Source organism: Protopterus annectens, chromosome 3.part1 (assembly GCF_019279795.1).
Source record: "Protopterus annectens isolate FY-2018-M chromosome 3.part1, PAN1.0, whole genome shotgun sequence".
Taxonomy (NCBI): Eukaryota; Metazoa; Chordata; order Ceratodontiformes; family Protopteridae; genus Protopterus; species Protopterus annectens.
The window spans coordinates 1,376,330,026-1,376,345,635 of NC_056732.1; the positions used below are offsets into that span (position 1 = coordinate 1,376,330,026).

A 15,610-nucleotide genomic window follows, 5' to 3' on the forward strand; every position below is an offset into this window, starting at 1 on the left:
GCAGACTCCAAATCTGACTTCAGACCAGTGACAAGTGAAGTACCACAGGGTTCAGTCCTGGGTCCTCTCCTGTTTGGTATCTACTTCTCTGAAATACAAGCTAACACAGAAGGTCTTTGGCTAAAGAAGTTCGCAGATGACTGCAAATTAGGAGCCATAATTGAAACTCCTCTAACGATTTGGATATCCTACAAAAGGGCCTCACTGAGACAGATGCCTGGTGTCAAAGCCATGGCTTCAAGGTCAATGCCAAAAAGTGCATTGTCATCTCCTTTGGTAAAAACTCTGTACCCATGAACTACCACATAGGCAGTAGTCTGTTTAACAGCAAAAGTGTGATGAGACCTTGGGACACAGGTGAACAGTAGTCTTTCCTTTGATAATCACATAGCCACAGTAGTCAGGAAATCCTTCTACATGGCACACCTCATCACAAAAGGTTTCATATCAAGGGAAAAAGAGGTCATTGTTTCCCTCTACTCGGCACTCATTAGACCCATTGTAGAGTACAATGCCTTTTTGGTATGTACCTCACAAGACATCTACAACAACTGGAAAGGACACAGAAATGCCTCACAAAGAGGATTGCTGACCTCAAACAGATGCCCTATGCAGACTGTCTCAAAAAACTCCAGCTTTACTCCGTTGCATATCTCCTACCTAGAGGCGATCTCTGCCAAGCATACAAAGCTATGTCAAACCCAGAACTGTTGGACATGCTTCACTTAAATCCCAATCCCTCCAAGCTAATCGCTCTAGGGACCTAAACCTTGTCACCACAATAAACAGAATATACTAGAGGGATAGATTCCTGTCCCAGAGACTTCCCATACTCTGGAACAAACTACCTATCTATATCAAACAAAGCTCCTCATTAGCACTCTTCAAGAAAAATATTGATGATTGGATGGGAAATAGGAAATTCACCCCAGGGATCCCTTCTGTGGCTTTGCTCGATGGGTACAGGAAAATAATTTTCTTGGGTGGTGAAAGCCAGGGTACCTTTTTGGCTAGGCTTATATAGGCCCTAGGGCCAATAGCCTAGTACCTACTTATGAACCTATGCAGGGCATGCTGACATGGCTGCATTTGTATAAGCAGATCTCTGTGACTACTAAGAGTGTAATCTTGAAGTTTAATTGGGATCATAAAACTGGTAAACGTGCTAAATCTAAAGTCTTGAAAGGTAGTCTTTAGGTTTTACTTGTTGTTTGTATATCAGTCTGTTTGGTAGTTAAAAAGTATGTTTGGTAATTTAAAATTAAAATTGTGAGAGCAACTTTGAGAAGCTTGTAGTACCTTTGATTCAGTGGAATAAACCAGTAAGAGATTTAATTTGACTTACATACATGATACTGTATTGTTTCTTTTGGGGAGAGAGAAGAAAAAAGAATGTAGGTAAGCCCTTGGCTTCTTTGGTAATTTCTGATTTTAGCAAATACTGTTATATACACTAAAAGAGCATTTTTTTTCTGGCACAACTCTATTTATTTGTAAGATGACTGTGGGTTATGGGAATTTTGTTTTGTGTACTGGAATTTTCATGTCTCCTACTATTCTTTAAATATTCTTTTTGATCAGCTTGGTTTTCTGCTTTTGATGTGATACTAACTGATCTTCCATAACTTATATTATATCTGTTGTTATCGTTTTTCAAGCAGGAACCACACAGGTGCTCTTTGTCATTTGTAAGCTTATAGTTGTGTATCGACAGTAGAACAGCGATGCCAGTGTTAAAACCAGCACATCCTGAAAGTCTTCTCAGTTTGGATTATGCTGCATGTGGGACTGTTCTTGTGCATCCTAAGTGATTTTAGTATTCTTTTCGTTGAGAGCTTTTCATTGATTGTGTGCTTGTCTAACTGTGCTCGCTTTCCTGTCTACATGGAAAGTACTAATTTGTGTTACTCTTTTCTTGGATTTCAATTTAGAAGCAGTAAGTAGGTACATATATTTCAGAACTCTAGCTTCTGACTGAAGTGTTTACTGATCTCATTTGAGTTTTCTGTGGTATATGAAGTTTTTTTCGCTTGAGTGAAGTTTCCATCAGCTGTTAATGATCCACCTTAATTCCTCTTGCTTATTATTATTTACAAATGGGGAAGGTGTAAGCCTGCACACGTCTGCCAGCTGCTACTAAAGATGTACTCTAGGTTTCCATTCTGTATGCTGAGTATAGGCTCTAATGCTTTTAATGGAGACTAGTCACTGTTAAGTGGCTTTTTATTTTTGTTTCTCTTTACCTTGTTGTCTGGCTATCTAGTTCTCTGATTTGATTCCATTGACCTTCCTACTGCGGTTCTGCTTATGGGTACAACATTCGTTCTCATATGCTGCATCTCATACACAATGCAGTCCATTTTTAAGTAGGTCTTTCTTCTTCAAGTAAAAATTGGTTTACTGTTTTGGTACATTGGCATTGAATGGTATGGAGGGTCACTGAGAGGTCCATGGTGGCCGAGTAGTGCAGTGGTTAAGATATATGCCTTTCAACCACAAGGTGCAAGGTTTGATTCTCACCACTGAAATTAGTTTAGGAAGGCCGAGTAGTGCAGTGGTTAAGATATATGCCTTTCAACTACAAGGTGCAAGGTTTGATTCTCACCACTGGAATTAGTTTGATTGGGAGACTGGTTTTACATGGTGAACTGCCTACCCTTCATTGCTTTGCTCTCGCTAGTTTTGTTTTATTACTGCTGTTCGTGTTTGGCTTTGTTAGCGAGAGCATTAACTCTCCGTGGGATTATTTTCTTGACTTATGTTTATATTGATGACAAAAAGATGTAAATGTGCTAGGATTTCAGTGGGTGATAATTTTTTATCTTATTTCATTTACAGATGGTGAAAGGTACAAATGTGTATGGGATACTACGGGCTCCACGAGCTGCAAGCACTGAATCCATTGTTCTGAGCGCACCCTGCAGTGAGGGACAAAGCAATAACCAGGCAGTGGGGCTGATGCTTGCCCTTGCATCTTACTTTAGAGGTATTTTTATTTTTGTCTTTTAACAGTTTGAATTCTATAGCAGGCAGTCATTGGCCATTGGTATTTGTGAACATATGCATTAAGTACAATACACTGCAGTGCTTGGGTTATGAGACACCCAAAGTTGACATTTTGTAATGGAAAAATGATGGCTTTGCAGAATAAACCTGAAACATTGTAAAATATGTATATTTCACTATTTTTACCAAATTAATTTGTTTCAAAATATTATTTTTGTTTTATGCATTATTCAGAGGAAAGTTAGAAATATTTTCCCTTAAAATATCAGTACTCATATGCTGAGACCCTTAAAAGTAAGCTACCCAAGCATCAAATGTGGCCTCCCAGATGCAGAAATCACAATAATAATCCTCAGTAACATCAAAAAAAAACTACTGCAGCAACACTGACAATGACATAGTAAGCCAGTTCTTACTGTGCCTTGGCATCTAAGCCCATAAGTTAGACAACCTCAGAATCTAATATTTTGATCTTAGGAGACTCCATTATGAGGCATACTGATGTCCCACTCCCCTGACTGAACAAGGAGAGGGTTACAGTCACTTGTTTATCAGGGGCCAGGATCCACCAGATCACATAACCACTCAAGTCATTGAACCACAAGCACCAGTGTGACTCAGTCATAGTCCATGTTGGTGTAAATAACCTGAGACATGCCTCCCTGGACTATATAAAGAAAGACATGAAAGAACTCATGGATTGTGTGTCCCAGACCAGTGTACGCCTAGCACTGAGCAGCATTCCACCTTCTCCAAGGATGATACCACAATGCAAACAGAAGTTGACTTTAATAATTGTCTTAGTTTTTCATGTTTTTGAAGGGAGCACAATATTTATCAGCCTGAGAGAAAAGTGTTGAGAAACCACGCTATTTTGCCAGGGATGGTCTACACCTTATCCCTCTAGGCTTTTGAATATTGGTTAAAACCTTGTCCACCCCGATAGTGTCTTTTTCAGGCACTGCCAACTTGATAACCACCCAGCATAACTAAACATACTCAGAATAATCTAAAGGTGATACTGCTCATTGCCAGGAATTTTAAATAAAATCTATTCTCTGCAAGCTATCCTCACCCTGAAGAACCTAGATGTGTGTGCAGTTACTAAGACATAGTTTAAAGCTGTAGAAAGTACCGTGGTAGTACATGGCTATAATGCCTTTCACACTTTTAGATCAGCTACTTCACAGAAAGGGATAAAAGATGGTATCTCAGTTTACATAAAAAAAAAACAAACACACCTCAAGGCTAATCAGGTTGGAGAGATGATAAAAATCAGCAAGCAAAGGAGAGTAGTATTGCTGGAGTTGAATTCATCCTCAAGTCTTGGTGAGTACCTTCACAAGGTGGTTCCTGCTTTCAAAAAATCTCACCAAGACAACATTGTTATATGGAGTGTATTTTATATAGCATATATCCATGGAATGAAGTAAATTAAAAAAATAAAAAAAGACAGCTGGGTGCACAAGTCCCAAGATGGAAAAGTGCCCAATCCTGGTAGGGGCCCTACTGCCAGGACTGGAAAAAAATAACTGTGGAATCCTCAAGACACAGAAACAGCCCCCCAATGGGGTCAGTCCAGACCTAGTGGGAGGATGGGCCCCCTGTTGTAGAAGGAAATTAGTCCACAAAAACTAAGAGGCCAAAAAAGAGCCATAAAGATGATAGGGTAGACTGTTGAGGATAAAAAGAAATTACGTATTGCTACTGTTATTCAAGAAGCCCAGAATTTCCCGATAGCAGATATTCAAAAAGATTGAGAGAAATCAGAGGAAAGAGAAATACTTGCATAAGAAAAACTGTGAAAAGCTTTACATGTAAATTTGTGTTCATTAATACAACAAAGTCATGCAAAACATTATATAGACCAAGAAACTTTGGGACGTTTGGAAAAAGAAGCAAGTGACAGCCCAATTCCATCTGCAAAAATTGGACGAAGGTGGTTGTAGATAGATGGATGAGGAAGTATAAAAACATAAACAAGTAGAACCAAGAGATTTTTGCAAAGTATGAAAAAAAAGAAACATGGACATGGGAAAATGAGAGAGAGAAATGATATGGTGTAATATCTATGCAAAGGAGAAAGCCAAACTAATCAATACAAAAAAACAGCTCCAAAGATATTTGAGGAGAAATACAGGCAAAGGAATCCAGATATGGAAGTTTTTCACAATACAAAAAATAAGATCACAAAGGGGGAATGTAGAACAGAAGATTAGTAAAGTGGAAGTTAAACAAATAAAAGCTGAAGTTATGAAATACCTGCAAAGTTAAGTATTTAGTGTAGAAAGTCTAACACAGGTCATGTCACAGCATGATGGAGCAATGAGTCCCCAAAATATGGAGAAACAGGTGGAGTGGGAAACATCTGAAGAAGAAATATGAACATGGAAAAGAAAAGGAGGTTTAATATGTTGCAATATTTATGGAAAGGAGTAAACAAAGCTAATCAATACAGAAAGAGCATCACCAAAGATATTTGAAGAGAAATTCAGGCAAAGACATACGGATGTGGAAAATTTTACAATCCAAAAAATAAACAAGGGGAAAGTAGAAAAGAAGATTAGTAATGGAGAAGTTAAAGAACTACAAACTGAAGTTATGGATTACCTGTGAAGTGAAGGATTTAGTGTAGAAAATCCAGTTCTGGTAACATCACACATGATAGAACAGTGAATCCCGAAATTAAGGAGGAATGGGAAGCATCTGATTAGTTGCCACATGACGATTCTCTGGTGCCTTCAGTAGGAAACCATTACAAAAGTTTAGCTGGAGTTGCACAGCAAGGGAAGGAAAAGGAAATGGTAGCAACTCTGACACAGTCAGTGTTGTGGAGTGACAGGCCATATGAAAGACCAACAGATGGTGCAGGATGCACCTGAAGAGAATATGTCACAGGAAGGTGTTCTGAAACGTTCTGTAGAATGCTCGCAGGAAATTGAGAGCAAAGAATGTGCTCTCAGTTTAGAAGAAAATGGTTAAAGGGAAGTGTTGCTTGATTTAGTAGAGATAGACATATTAAGATCGATGAAAGAAATAGATTACAGAAAGTCAATATGACCCAAAATGTTAGATGTTTAATAAAACAAATGACAGTAATCAAGACTGTTAACAGAAATTCATGTGACATTACAGAACTGGGTAGGATATATTACTATGCAGCTAAATCTATGAAGATCCTGTGGAACATAAAGATGCTGAATGGATAGAAGTAAAATAAGCAGTAAGAAATTCAAATGTACAGGCTATGAAATGGGATGAAGTAACAGCCTGAGAAATGTTTAGGAACTACTTGTATGCACACCCCAAACAGACACCAACCTGGTTAACAACAGAAAAAATAATACTCGTTAATAATGAACCTGCAAGCTATCCTAAAAAATTATAGACCAGTAACTTGCCTTCTGTCGATGTATAAACTATACACTTGAATTGATGCCAACAAAGTTTATAGTCCTTTATAAGAAAACTGAATTATGGCAACAGAACAAAAGGGTAACAGAAGAAAGTTATATGGAACAAAGGATCATTTGTTGCTAAATAGTTATAATGGAGAATTGTAAAAAGGGGAATAGTCTAAGTATGGCATGGATAGATTACAAAAAAAAATTTACAGCATCCCACATTCATGGATAAAGGAGTGCTTGCAGATATAAGATACACACTGCAATGATCAGTTACATTACAGTGACAAACTGCTTTGCAGTTAAGCCATAATAAAGGACAAATTATTATCCTAGGGAATATTCCAGGGTGACTCTTTGTCACCGTTGTTCATTTGTCATGCCTTAACCCATTAAGCTGTCTACTTAACAGATTAGGCCATTGTTTCAGTTTTGCACCCAGAAAACACCAAAGTGTAAAGATTTATCTTCTTTTTGTGGATGATTTAAAATTGTATGGTTCATTAGGTAGGGAGCTGAAAGCACAACTGGATGTGGTCAAACATTTCTCAGATAATTTGGTCTTGATAAATGTACAAAAGTAGCATTTAAAGTAGTAAACCTGCAGCACAGGTAAAGTATTAGTCTAAGACAGTAATGTGACATAAAGGAACTTGAGCAGGAGGGTGTGTATAAATATTTGGCAGTTGTTGAAGGATTGACAAAACATGAACAAGTGTGAACAAAACTACAGTAAGAAATATTTTAGAAGACTAAAATTAATACTGAAAACAGCCCTGACATCTACGAACAAAGTCTAAACTGTAAACCAGTTTGCTGTTCCTCTTTTAACTTACAGTTTTGGTGTGATCGACTGACCCCAAAAGGTATTGGATCAGTTGGACAGGAAATCAAGAAAAATGCTTCAAACTTATCAAATGATATGTAAAAATCAGTGTATACCAAGATTACGTATTCCCCGTTCTGAAGGAGGTATAGTACCTCTCGAAATTTATTATATGTATAGCTGTGAAGTCTTAGGCTGAAAGTTTTGAAACATGAAGAGAACAAGTCTAAGATGACTTCCTTGTTTAGTTTAACAAGATCATATTGGTGTCAAGCAGGAATGAAGTCCGAACCAGTAGACAAAAATCAGGCAGCAAATGAATGTGTCAAAAAACAAAAGAAAGATCATAAAAAGAAGGATTAGATGAAAAGGCAAGAAATGTGGAAAAGGCATAAATATAGTTGCAATACAAAAAACTCCAGGAACAACCTCATGTTTGTCAGGATCTGATGCAAGAATGGTTAAGGAGAGGTGAATTTAAACCAAAAGATGAAAGGTTAATATTGACGGCCCAGGATAGAAGACTTATGTACACATTGGTATACAACATGTGGGAGAAACAGACAAATGCAGGTTCTGCAAAACAGAACTGGAAAGCAGTCTCACATCTTGTTGCTGGGTGTGGTACATTAATGGCAGAGGGCATGTATACTGAAAGGCATAATAATGTGCCAAGGCTGTTGCACTGAGGATTGTGCAAGCATTACAATATTGAAGTTGCTGAGAAGCTTTGGAAATGTGAGTCACAAAGCATTATAGAGAATGATCAAGTTTATATCACATTGGATCACACATTACCAACAAGTAAAAAAATAGATTGGAGAAAACCAGATATAGTATCCCATGAAAAGAAGACAAAAGTAGCATTGATCATTGAAATTAATACGTCCAGTGATTACAGTGTCTTATGTACAGAGAGACACAAAGTCATACAATACCAGGATTTCCAGGCAGAAATGAGGGCAACATGGAAGAAGGATACTCGGAGAGTTCCAGTGGTAGTAGGAGCAATGGGTCTCATAAAAAAGAATTTGCAGTCTTATTTAGATATGCTACCGATACATGTAACTCCGTATGAATTGCATGTAATTTCTGGGCACATTGCAGGTGCTGTGACGGGCACTTTTGGCTAACATCAAATATTGAAACAGTGCTAATTTCATGAGCTTTAATCATACTTTGACTTAGGAATGGAGTCCATTCCTGTCATGGTATTAGAAACCCAAAAGACTTGCATAAATTTAACTAGTCAAACAATATGACACACTTGAACTTCCCATGTACAGCTCTGGACCAAAACACAGATTTGGCTTTATTTTCTCTTTTAGTTGTATGCGTAACTCACCACTTATTTAAATCAACTGAAGTCACTCCCTATTCAACCCAACACCATATTCGTGGATGACTTAAACTACCCTACTATAAACTAGGAGTCACGTATGACCCCAAACCTTCAGGCCCAAAGATTCCTAGATTTTGTCAGAGTGAATGTCCTATATCTAGCCAGTCTGACTGTCCACTAGGTGGACAGAACTTAATGGGCGTGATGCAAATTAATTTCTAAGAAACAGGAAAAAGCCACAGACTGTGATACAGAGTTCCTTTTTGTCTTTGCATGCTGTGGCGTACACTTGTTCACCTTTGGGATTTGATATTCTTTAAATCAAGTGATCTGCATTACAGTGTTAAATTTGTGTTTAGAGTTTGCCAAGATGAAAAACAGTGTTTATATTTTTTATAAATATCTGTTTTGTCATTTAACATGTGTCAGACTAATATTGAAGAAATTTAGTAAATTATTAAATTGCTTATGCTGATAAGATGAAATCTGTATTTTTTATTAGATAACTGTCCATTTGTCTGGGTGTAAATTCCTTTGCTCCCACTAGAATGTGTACGGTACTAACTTCTTGTTTAAAATATTTCTAATGTTTGAAACCATCACAAAAGGCATTGTCATACCAAATTGCTTTAAACTGAGGAAAAGTAGTACTGTTCTGGGTGTAATAAATTTACATACAGTACATAATATTTTTACTTTAGTACTTTATCTCAGAAGGAACTGTTGCTTGAATACTTCTCAACCTTGTGCCTTCCTTTTAATTTTAAGCTTAACCAAGTTCTGTTTTTTCTTTCTGTTCTGTGATTTAAGTACTGTATACGAGTCAGCATCTTAGTGAGAGTGTTATCTTGAGGAAAGAAACCCTGTCTGTCTTTTCTGCTGAAAAACTGTGACAAGCTGTATTAGAAGTAGTGAATATAGTAGCAGAGATAAAACAACTGGAATTGAGATCTTTAGAAAAGGGCAGGAGCAAACTACGTAGGAAAAAATGGGAATTGTGGGAACAATACATAGAGGGAAGGAATGAAGTTTAAAAGAGGGAAGGAATGAAGTTTAAAAGAAGGCAGGACTTAAATGAGCTATGTAATGTTTGAAAATGATTGGGTAGGTTATACGTGATGTATAATGTTTGCAACTGGGAGTGTGTCAGTATAGTTTGTGATGTAAAATGCTTGCAGTAAGGATTGTGTTTGTGTGGTTCATTTTCATTTATAAAAATATATGATTGCTTATGTCATAAGTGATGGTTTAATAAAGATTTTTTTTGTTTTAAAAAAGGGGGCAGGAATTGAATAGTTTATGTAATGTTGCTTAGGTTATGTCAGTGATGGCAAACCTTTTGGGTTTGGCATGTCAGAAGCTCCTGGCACAAATTAGTTCAGTGTACTTCACATGAGCAATAAATGCAAAAGCAGTGTTTTTGGTAACTTGGGTGTTGGTGATCGCTGGTGTGTCACCCAAAACATTGTGGCGTGTGTTACCTTTGACACGAGTGTCATAGGTTCGCCATCGATAGTTTATATGATATATAGCAATATATGTGAAGTATAATGTTTGTTAATGTTAATTTAATACAATTTGATTAGTTTTGTATAAATTTAATTTGCCAATGGCACAAGTGATGATTCAATAAAGGTGTTAACAAAAAATAAACTGTGACAAGTTATCTCACACATCTGAGTTGTGCATTCTCTCATGTTAACTACTTTTACAGCTTTAATTGAAAAATAAAAACAGTGTGGTATAAAATGTATGTCACTACAATAGTACCTGGAAGGTGGGAGTAATAGTTTGATATACCTCCTCTTGGCTTTAGTGTTTGGCGGTAATGGAGAACACTGGACTGAAATAGTGTCTTTGCATGATGGTTGAAGTGTTATGGCAGAAGCGTAGCTGCGCACATGTGCATGGCTGTCCTGATATTTTAAATCACAAGCTCAAAAGCAGTATCTCGTGTATGATGAGCAGAGATCAGCTGTCTTGAGGATGCATTATCTACGTTTATCCCAAAATGCAAGTCTCCGATTATTATTATAACCATTGCAGTAACTGAGAACACTGGACCGAGTGTAATCTGTATTCATAGACATGAATTACACTCAGTCCAGTATTGCCGAATGTTTCAACCCTTGGGCTTCCCCTAGAGATCATATCTAACCTGTTAGGAGGAAATTCAGCCCTAAATAAGTACCATCCTTCTCACTTATTACTGAATAAGTTTTTTGTGGGAATCAGTAAAAATAACAATAAAGTATCTGGGATACAAGAAGCCGGTGAGTGCTTTTAAAAACAGTCTTAACAGAAACATTGTCCTTTGGATCTATTTTCATAACTTGGCCCCATTTTAGATAACATACGTATACAAGCCTGTATGGTCGGGGTAGTCTACATCTGGGTGGTATGGAAACTTGGGATCTTAAGTGCTAAGTTTAAGTGTTTCTTTAGCAGTTACATACACTAGTTAAGAGGTGTGGTACAGAAAATGTCTTACCCCCACTAAACTTCATAGTAGATATTTTTCAGAGTTTCAAAGAAGTTGCTGTTTAGAAAAATGGATAATTAGTAGAACATATAAAATATTGCATAGTAACTGTAAGAACAATAAGGAGGTTAGAAAAGATTGAGAAGAGAGAGACTGGAAAGGCAGTTTACAAAGGAACAATGGAAGGACATCTATATGCTTATCAAGTATGTGACAAAGTCCAGAAGGTTTAAGATTTTTGCTTGGAAGTGTTTGCTTTAGTATATTTATACCTGAAGCAGACTTCAGAGAATTTTTCCTTGGGTATATAGCAAATGCTGGAAGTGAGCACAAGTTTTTTGTGGGAGTCTAACGAGCTGACAGATTGTAAAAAATTCCTGCAAAGTACTCTGTCAGAAATGTTTGGGGAGAAAATGGCTGTAACTAAGGACATTATTCTTTTGAGGTAGGATGCTTTACTACCGTTTACAAGAGGAACACAGTGTATAAAATGAGAAAATATATAGTGCTCTGTTAATAGCAAGGATTAAGAAACTGGTGATTAGTAAGTGGCTGTATGGCTTACAAAGGGATTTTAAATGAAATGCATGGTCAATGGGAAGGAAAAGAAGATGTCAGAACATAGCCTTAGGATGGCAGGTAGAGGGAAGGTATTTCTGATGCCAGATGTTGATTTGTGATCCTCAGAATAGTGGGACTGAAAGTTTGAGTAGGGGAATGTACACGTTAGAGCCCTCCCTTTACTGTAAGTTGCAGTGATCCCAAAGTTAGTACAGTAGAGCTTTCTTTTTTTTAAAACAAGAAACATCTTTGTTATCACATATGACACAGGCAATCTTACATTTATATAAATTAAAATAAAACATACTGACACAATTTCAGTTGCAAACATTATAAATAATACTGACACAACTGTAGCTGCAAACATTATACATCACTTATATCCAGTCATTGTCAGTCAAACATTGCATTTCTCATTCAAGTCCTGCCTTCTTTTAAAGCTTGTTCCTCCTCTGTATGTATTGATCCCACAATTCCCATGTTTCCTATGCAGTTTGTTCCTACCCTTTTTTAAAAGATCCCAATTCCAGTTGTTTTATCTCTGTTACTATCTTTGCTACTTCAAGTAAAGTTGGTTTAGACTTGATTTCCATTTTCTAGTAATTGCGTTTTTAGAACAATCATACTTAGACTCAGAAGGCCTTACTTTTTCTAGGCAATTCCATTTCTAGGCAATTCCAATTCTGTATCATATCTCAAAAAATAATTTCCTTAGTTACACCAATTTGCTCACCCAGTATCTCCGATAGAGCAGTCTGCAGGGAATCTTTAAAGTTTGCCAAATCATTACATGCCCAGAAGATATATTCCCACTTACCTCTTTCTTCCCCATCACACCTGCAACAGTTGCTGTCTACCAGAAGGAAAAATTCTTTGGTGTCTACTTGGGGTATAAAAATAGGTATGTAAACACTTCCAAGCAAAGATCTTAAATTTGTTGCATATTTGAGAGATATACATACATCTCCCCACTGTTTCTTTGATTTGCTTATCCAGTCTGTCTTCCCAGTACTTTCTAACCTCCTCTGCTTGATTCTTAAAGTTATCGTGCAATATTTTATATGCTCTACTAGTTAGTCCATTCTTAATGGCAACTTCTCTTTTAGATTCTTCTAAAAACTGTACCAATGCTGGTCTTTTTGTTTAGGACCCCCCTATTTCTTTCTCAATGCCTGTACTCTGATATCAGTCCTTGATAGGGAAGGCAATCTCTAACCTGCAGTCCAAATAAGTTCTTGGCGTTTTTCCATTATGTTACCTTTCCCTCTCTGTTTATTTGCTCCCAGTACCCTGGCTACTTTGTCATTTTTCCTCCAATAAATTTCAGCCCCCTCTTGCCTATTGTCTGTACCCAAATTGCAGTCATCCCTATCAGCAGACTCTCCTTTCTCCATTCCCGAGTTGGCTTAGATCTTAGAATACTTTCTGCTACTTTATGAATATAATATTCTGTATCATTATTATTATTCTTCTTAAAGGTCTCATCCAAAATCCCAGTGTCTCCTTGATTCTTGAGCTTTCCCCCATTCATCATCATCTCTTTCTCCATTGAATTATAGTTTTCTGCTTGTGCTATGTATAGGAGCCTTAACTGCATTGCTCCGAAATATCCCTTCAAATTGGGTAATCCCAATCTGCCGTGTTCTAGTGGAAGAATAAGCTTATACCACTTGATTCTTGCTGTCTTCCCCTCCCAGATAAAATCCTTTAACTCTTTATTAATTGCTATCCACAACTTCTCCTCTGGTTGATAAAAAATATGCCTGACCTGTGTATAAGACTACAGGGACTAAAAACATTTTAAATCTTACTATCGATAGCCATATAACAGAGCTTCCATTTTCTCAGGTTTTGTATTATCATTTGTTTAGTCTCTTCCCAAGTATCCTTAGCTGCCACACCAGAGTCATTTTTAATCCATACTCCTAAATACTTCATTTTATCATGTCCCCATAAATATGGATATTGCTGAACCAATTTGTGTGTGGGTACATTATTTACCACTATTGCCTTTGTTTTAGCTTCATTCATTTTGTGTCCCGAAAAGATTTGAAACTACCTCAATATGTTCCACAACACTGTAATGTCCCTTTCTGATTTTGTCAGGTATAAAATAATATCATCTGCAAATAGAGCCAGGAAGGAAGGAAGTCAAAAAAGGAAGCGACCTCCGCTAAAGAACGCTCAGCAAACAACAGCAATTGTAAAAACAGGAGAGCATTATACCACAAGTAATGAAATAAAACTGAAACTTCAGACTGTAGCTTCACAGTGCAGGATACACGATGTGAAGAACATAATATCGCAAATGCAGAAAAACAGGTTGAAACTTCAAAATAAAACATCACAATGCATGAATAAGTATGGAGCATAAAAAGAACCCTTCTGATAAAAACAGATGGACAATCGCTTTCATCTAATCAAGCCTTCTTCAGATCCGATGAGTCAACCGGGTTCAGTGTTTAAAAGGTCAGCATCTTCCAGTAAGGCGAACTGCACGTAATAGAGAGTCTCAACTCATTGTGTATCCTGTACTGTGAAGCTACAGTCTGAAGTTTCAGTTTGATTTCATTATTTGTGGTGTAACGCTCTCATGTTTTTACATACCAATTATATCCTTGAATTTCTGAGTGCCTTCTTTTCTTTGCCAGTGATTCTAAATATAAAGCAAATAAAGGGGAGAGAGGATACCCCTGTCTAGATTCTCTTCTCAAGCAGAAATCATCAGCGAGGATTCCAACCACTTCAATTTTTGCCACTGATCCCTCATATATTCTCCTTATCAACCTTACAATTTTATCAGGGAATGCAAATGCTTCCATTGCTCTGCTCAAAGTCCCAGCTTACACTGTCAGATGCTTTCTCTGCATCGAGACCCACCACCAACAGTTGTATTTTCTTACACTCTGTTCCCTTCTGGATCATCAGTGTTCTGTTAATGTCAAATGTTTACCTCCCCTCTGTTCTGTTAATGTTGTCAGAGGTTTCCCTCCCTGCCACAAAACCACATTCATCCATTTCTATCACTTTGGCATTTTTTCAACCATTATAGACATATAAACACTTTATAATCATGGTTTAGTATTGAAATGGGCCTGTATGAAGCTGGATCTGATGGGTCTTTACCCTCTTTAGGTATTTACAGATACCACCATTTTCCTACAGGATGTTGGAACTTTTCCTCCTCTTAAAATCATGTTAAAGAAAACCTTCCAGATCTTTATCAGTTTTTTTCCTTCCTAGCTTCCAAACCTCTACAGGAATACCATCTATTCCTAGGGACATTTTTGTAGAGTGGTTATGCATTACCATTTTTAGCTCATCTCCTCCTATCTCAACTGTTAGTAGTTGAGCCTCCTCTGCTTCTAACCTAGGCATATTTAATCCTACTATAAACATTTCCATTTATACCTTTTCTTGATTTTCATATTTCTCTGCTTTATGCAGACTTTCACAGAATTTCTGAAATATTTCTGATACTTCTACAAGATCCCTTGTTATCTTCCTTGTTATAGGCTCCCTAAGCTTGATGATAGCACTTTCTACTTTCTGTTACCTAAGTTATTGTGCTAAAAGTTTTTGTACTCTAGAGTTATCATCAAAAAACAGTTGTTTAACAGCAATATTTCAAAACTCATGCATTTTATTGAGGTAATCCCTTATTTTCTGTTTAGCACTCTGCATTTGATCCTCATTTTGTTCTATGAGATTTCCTCTACTTTGCAATAGTTTAACATTTGTCAGTCCCACTAAATAATTTTAACCTTGTCTCTCTTTCTTTTATTTCAACCCTATTTTAAAAATCCACTTTAATTTTATCCCACTCCCTAAATGTATTTTCACATTAAATTTCTATCTTCTGTTATAGCGCCTGAATAATTTCCACTACCCATTCCTTAACTTCCTTTGTTTTCAACAGGTAAGTGGGAAAGCTCCAGTGTCTCATTTTTATTTCATTACCTTGTGATTTTTAGGGTGCATATCATGAC

The 15,610-nt window shown here is 37.0% G+C and overlaps 1 protein-coding gene across 1 annotated transcript in view; it reads left to right on the forward strand.

The window, feature by feature from the left end:
- Positions 1-15,610, forward strand: part of GPAA1 (glycosylphosphatidylinositol anchor attachment 1) — a 1,710,146-nt gene that overhangs the window by 1,042,685 nt on the left and 651,851 nt on the right. The window contains exon 5 of the mRNA XM_044067413.1: positions 2,839-2,986. Coding sequence (XP_043923348.1) covers positions 2,839-2,986 — 148 coding nt within the window. The remainder of the gene's footprint in view (positions 1-2,838; positions 2,987-15,610) is intronic.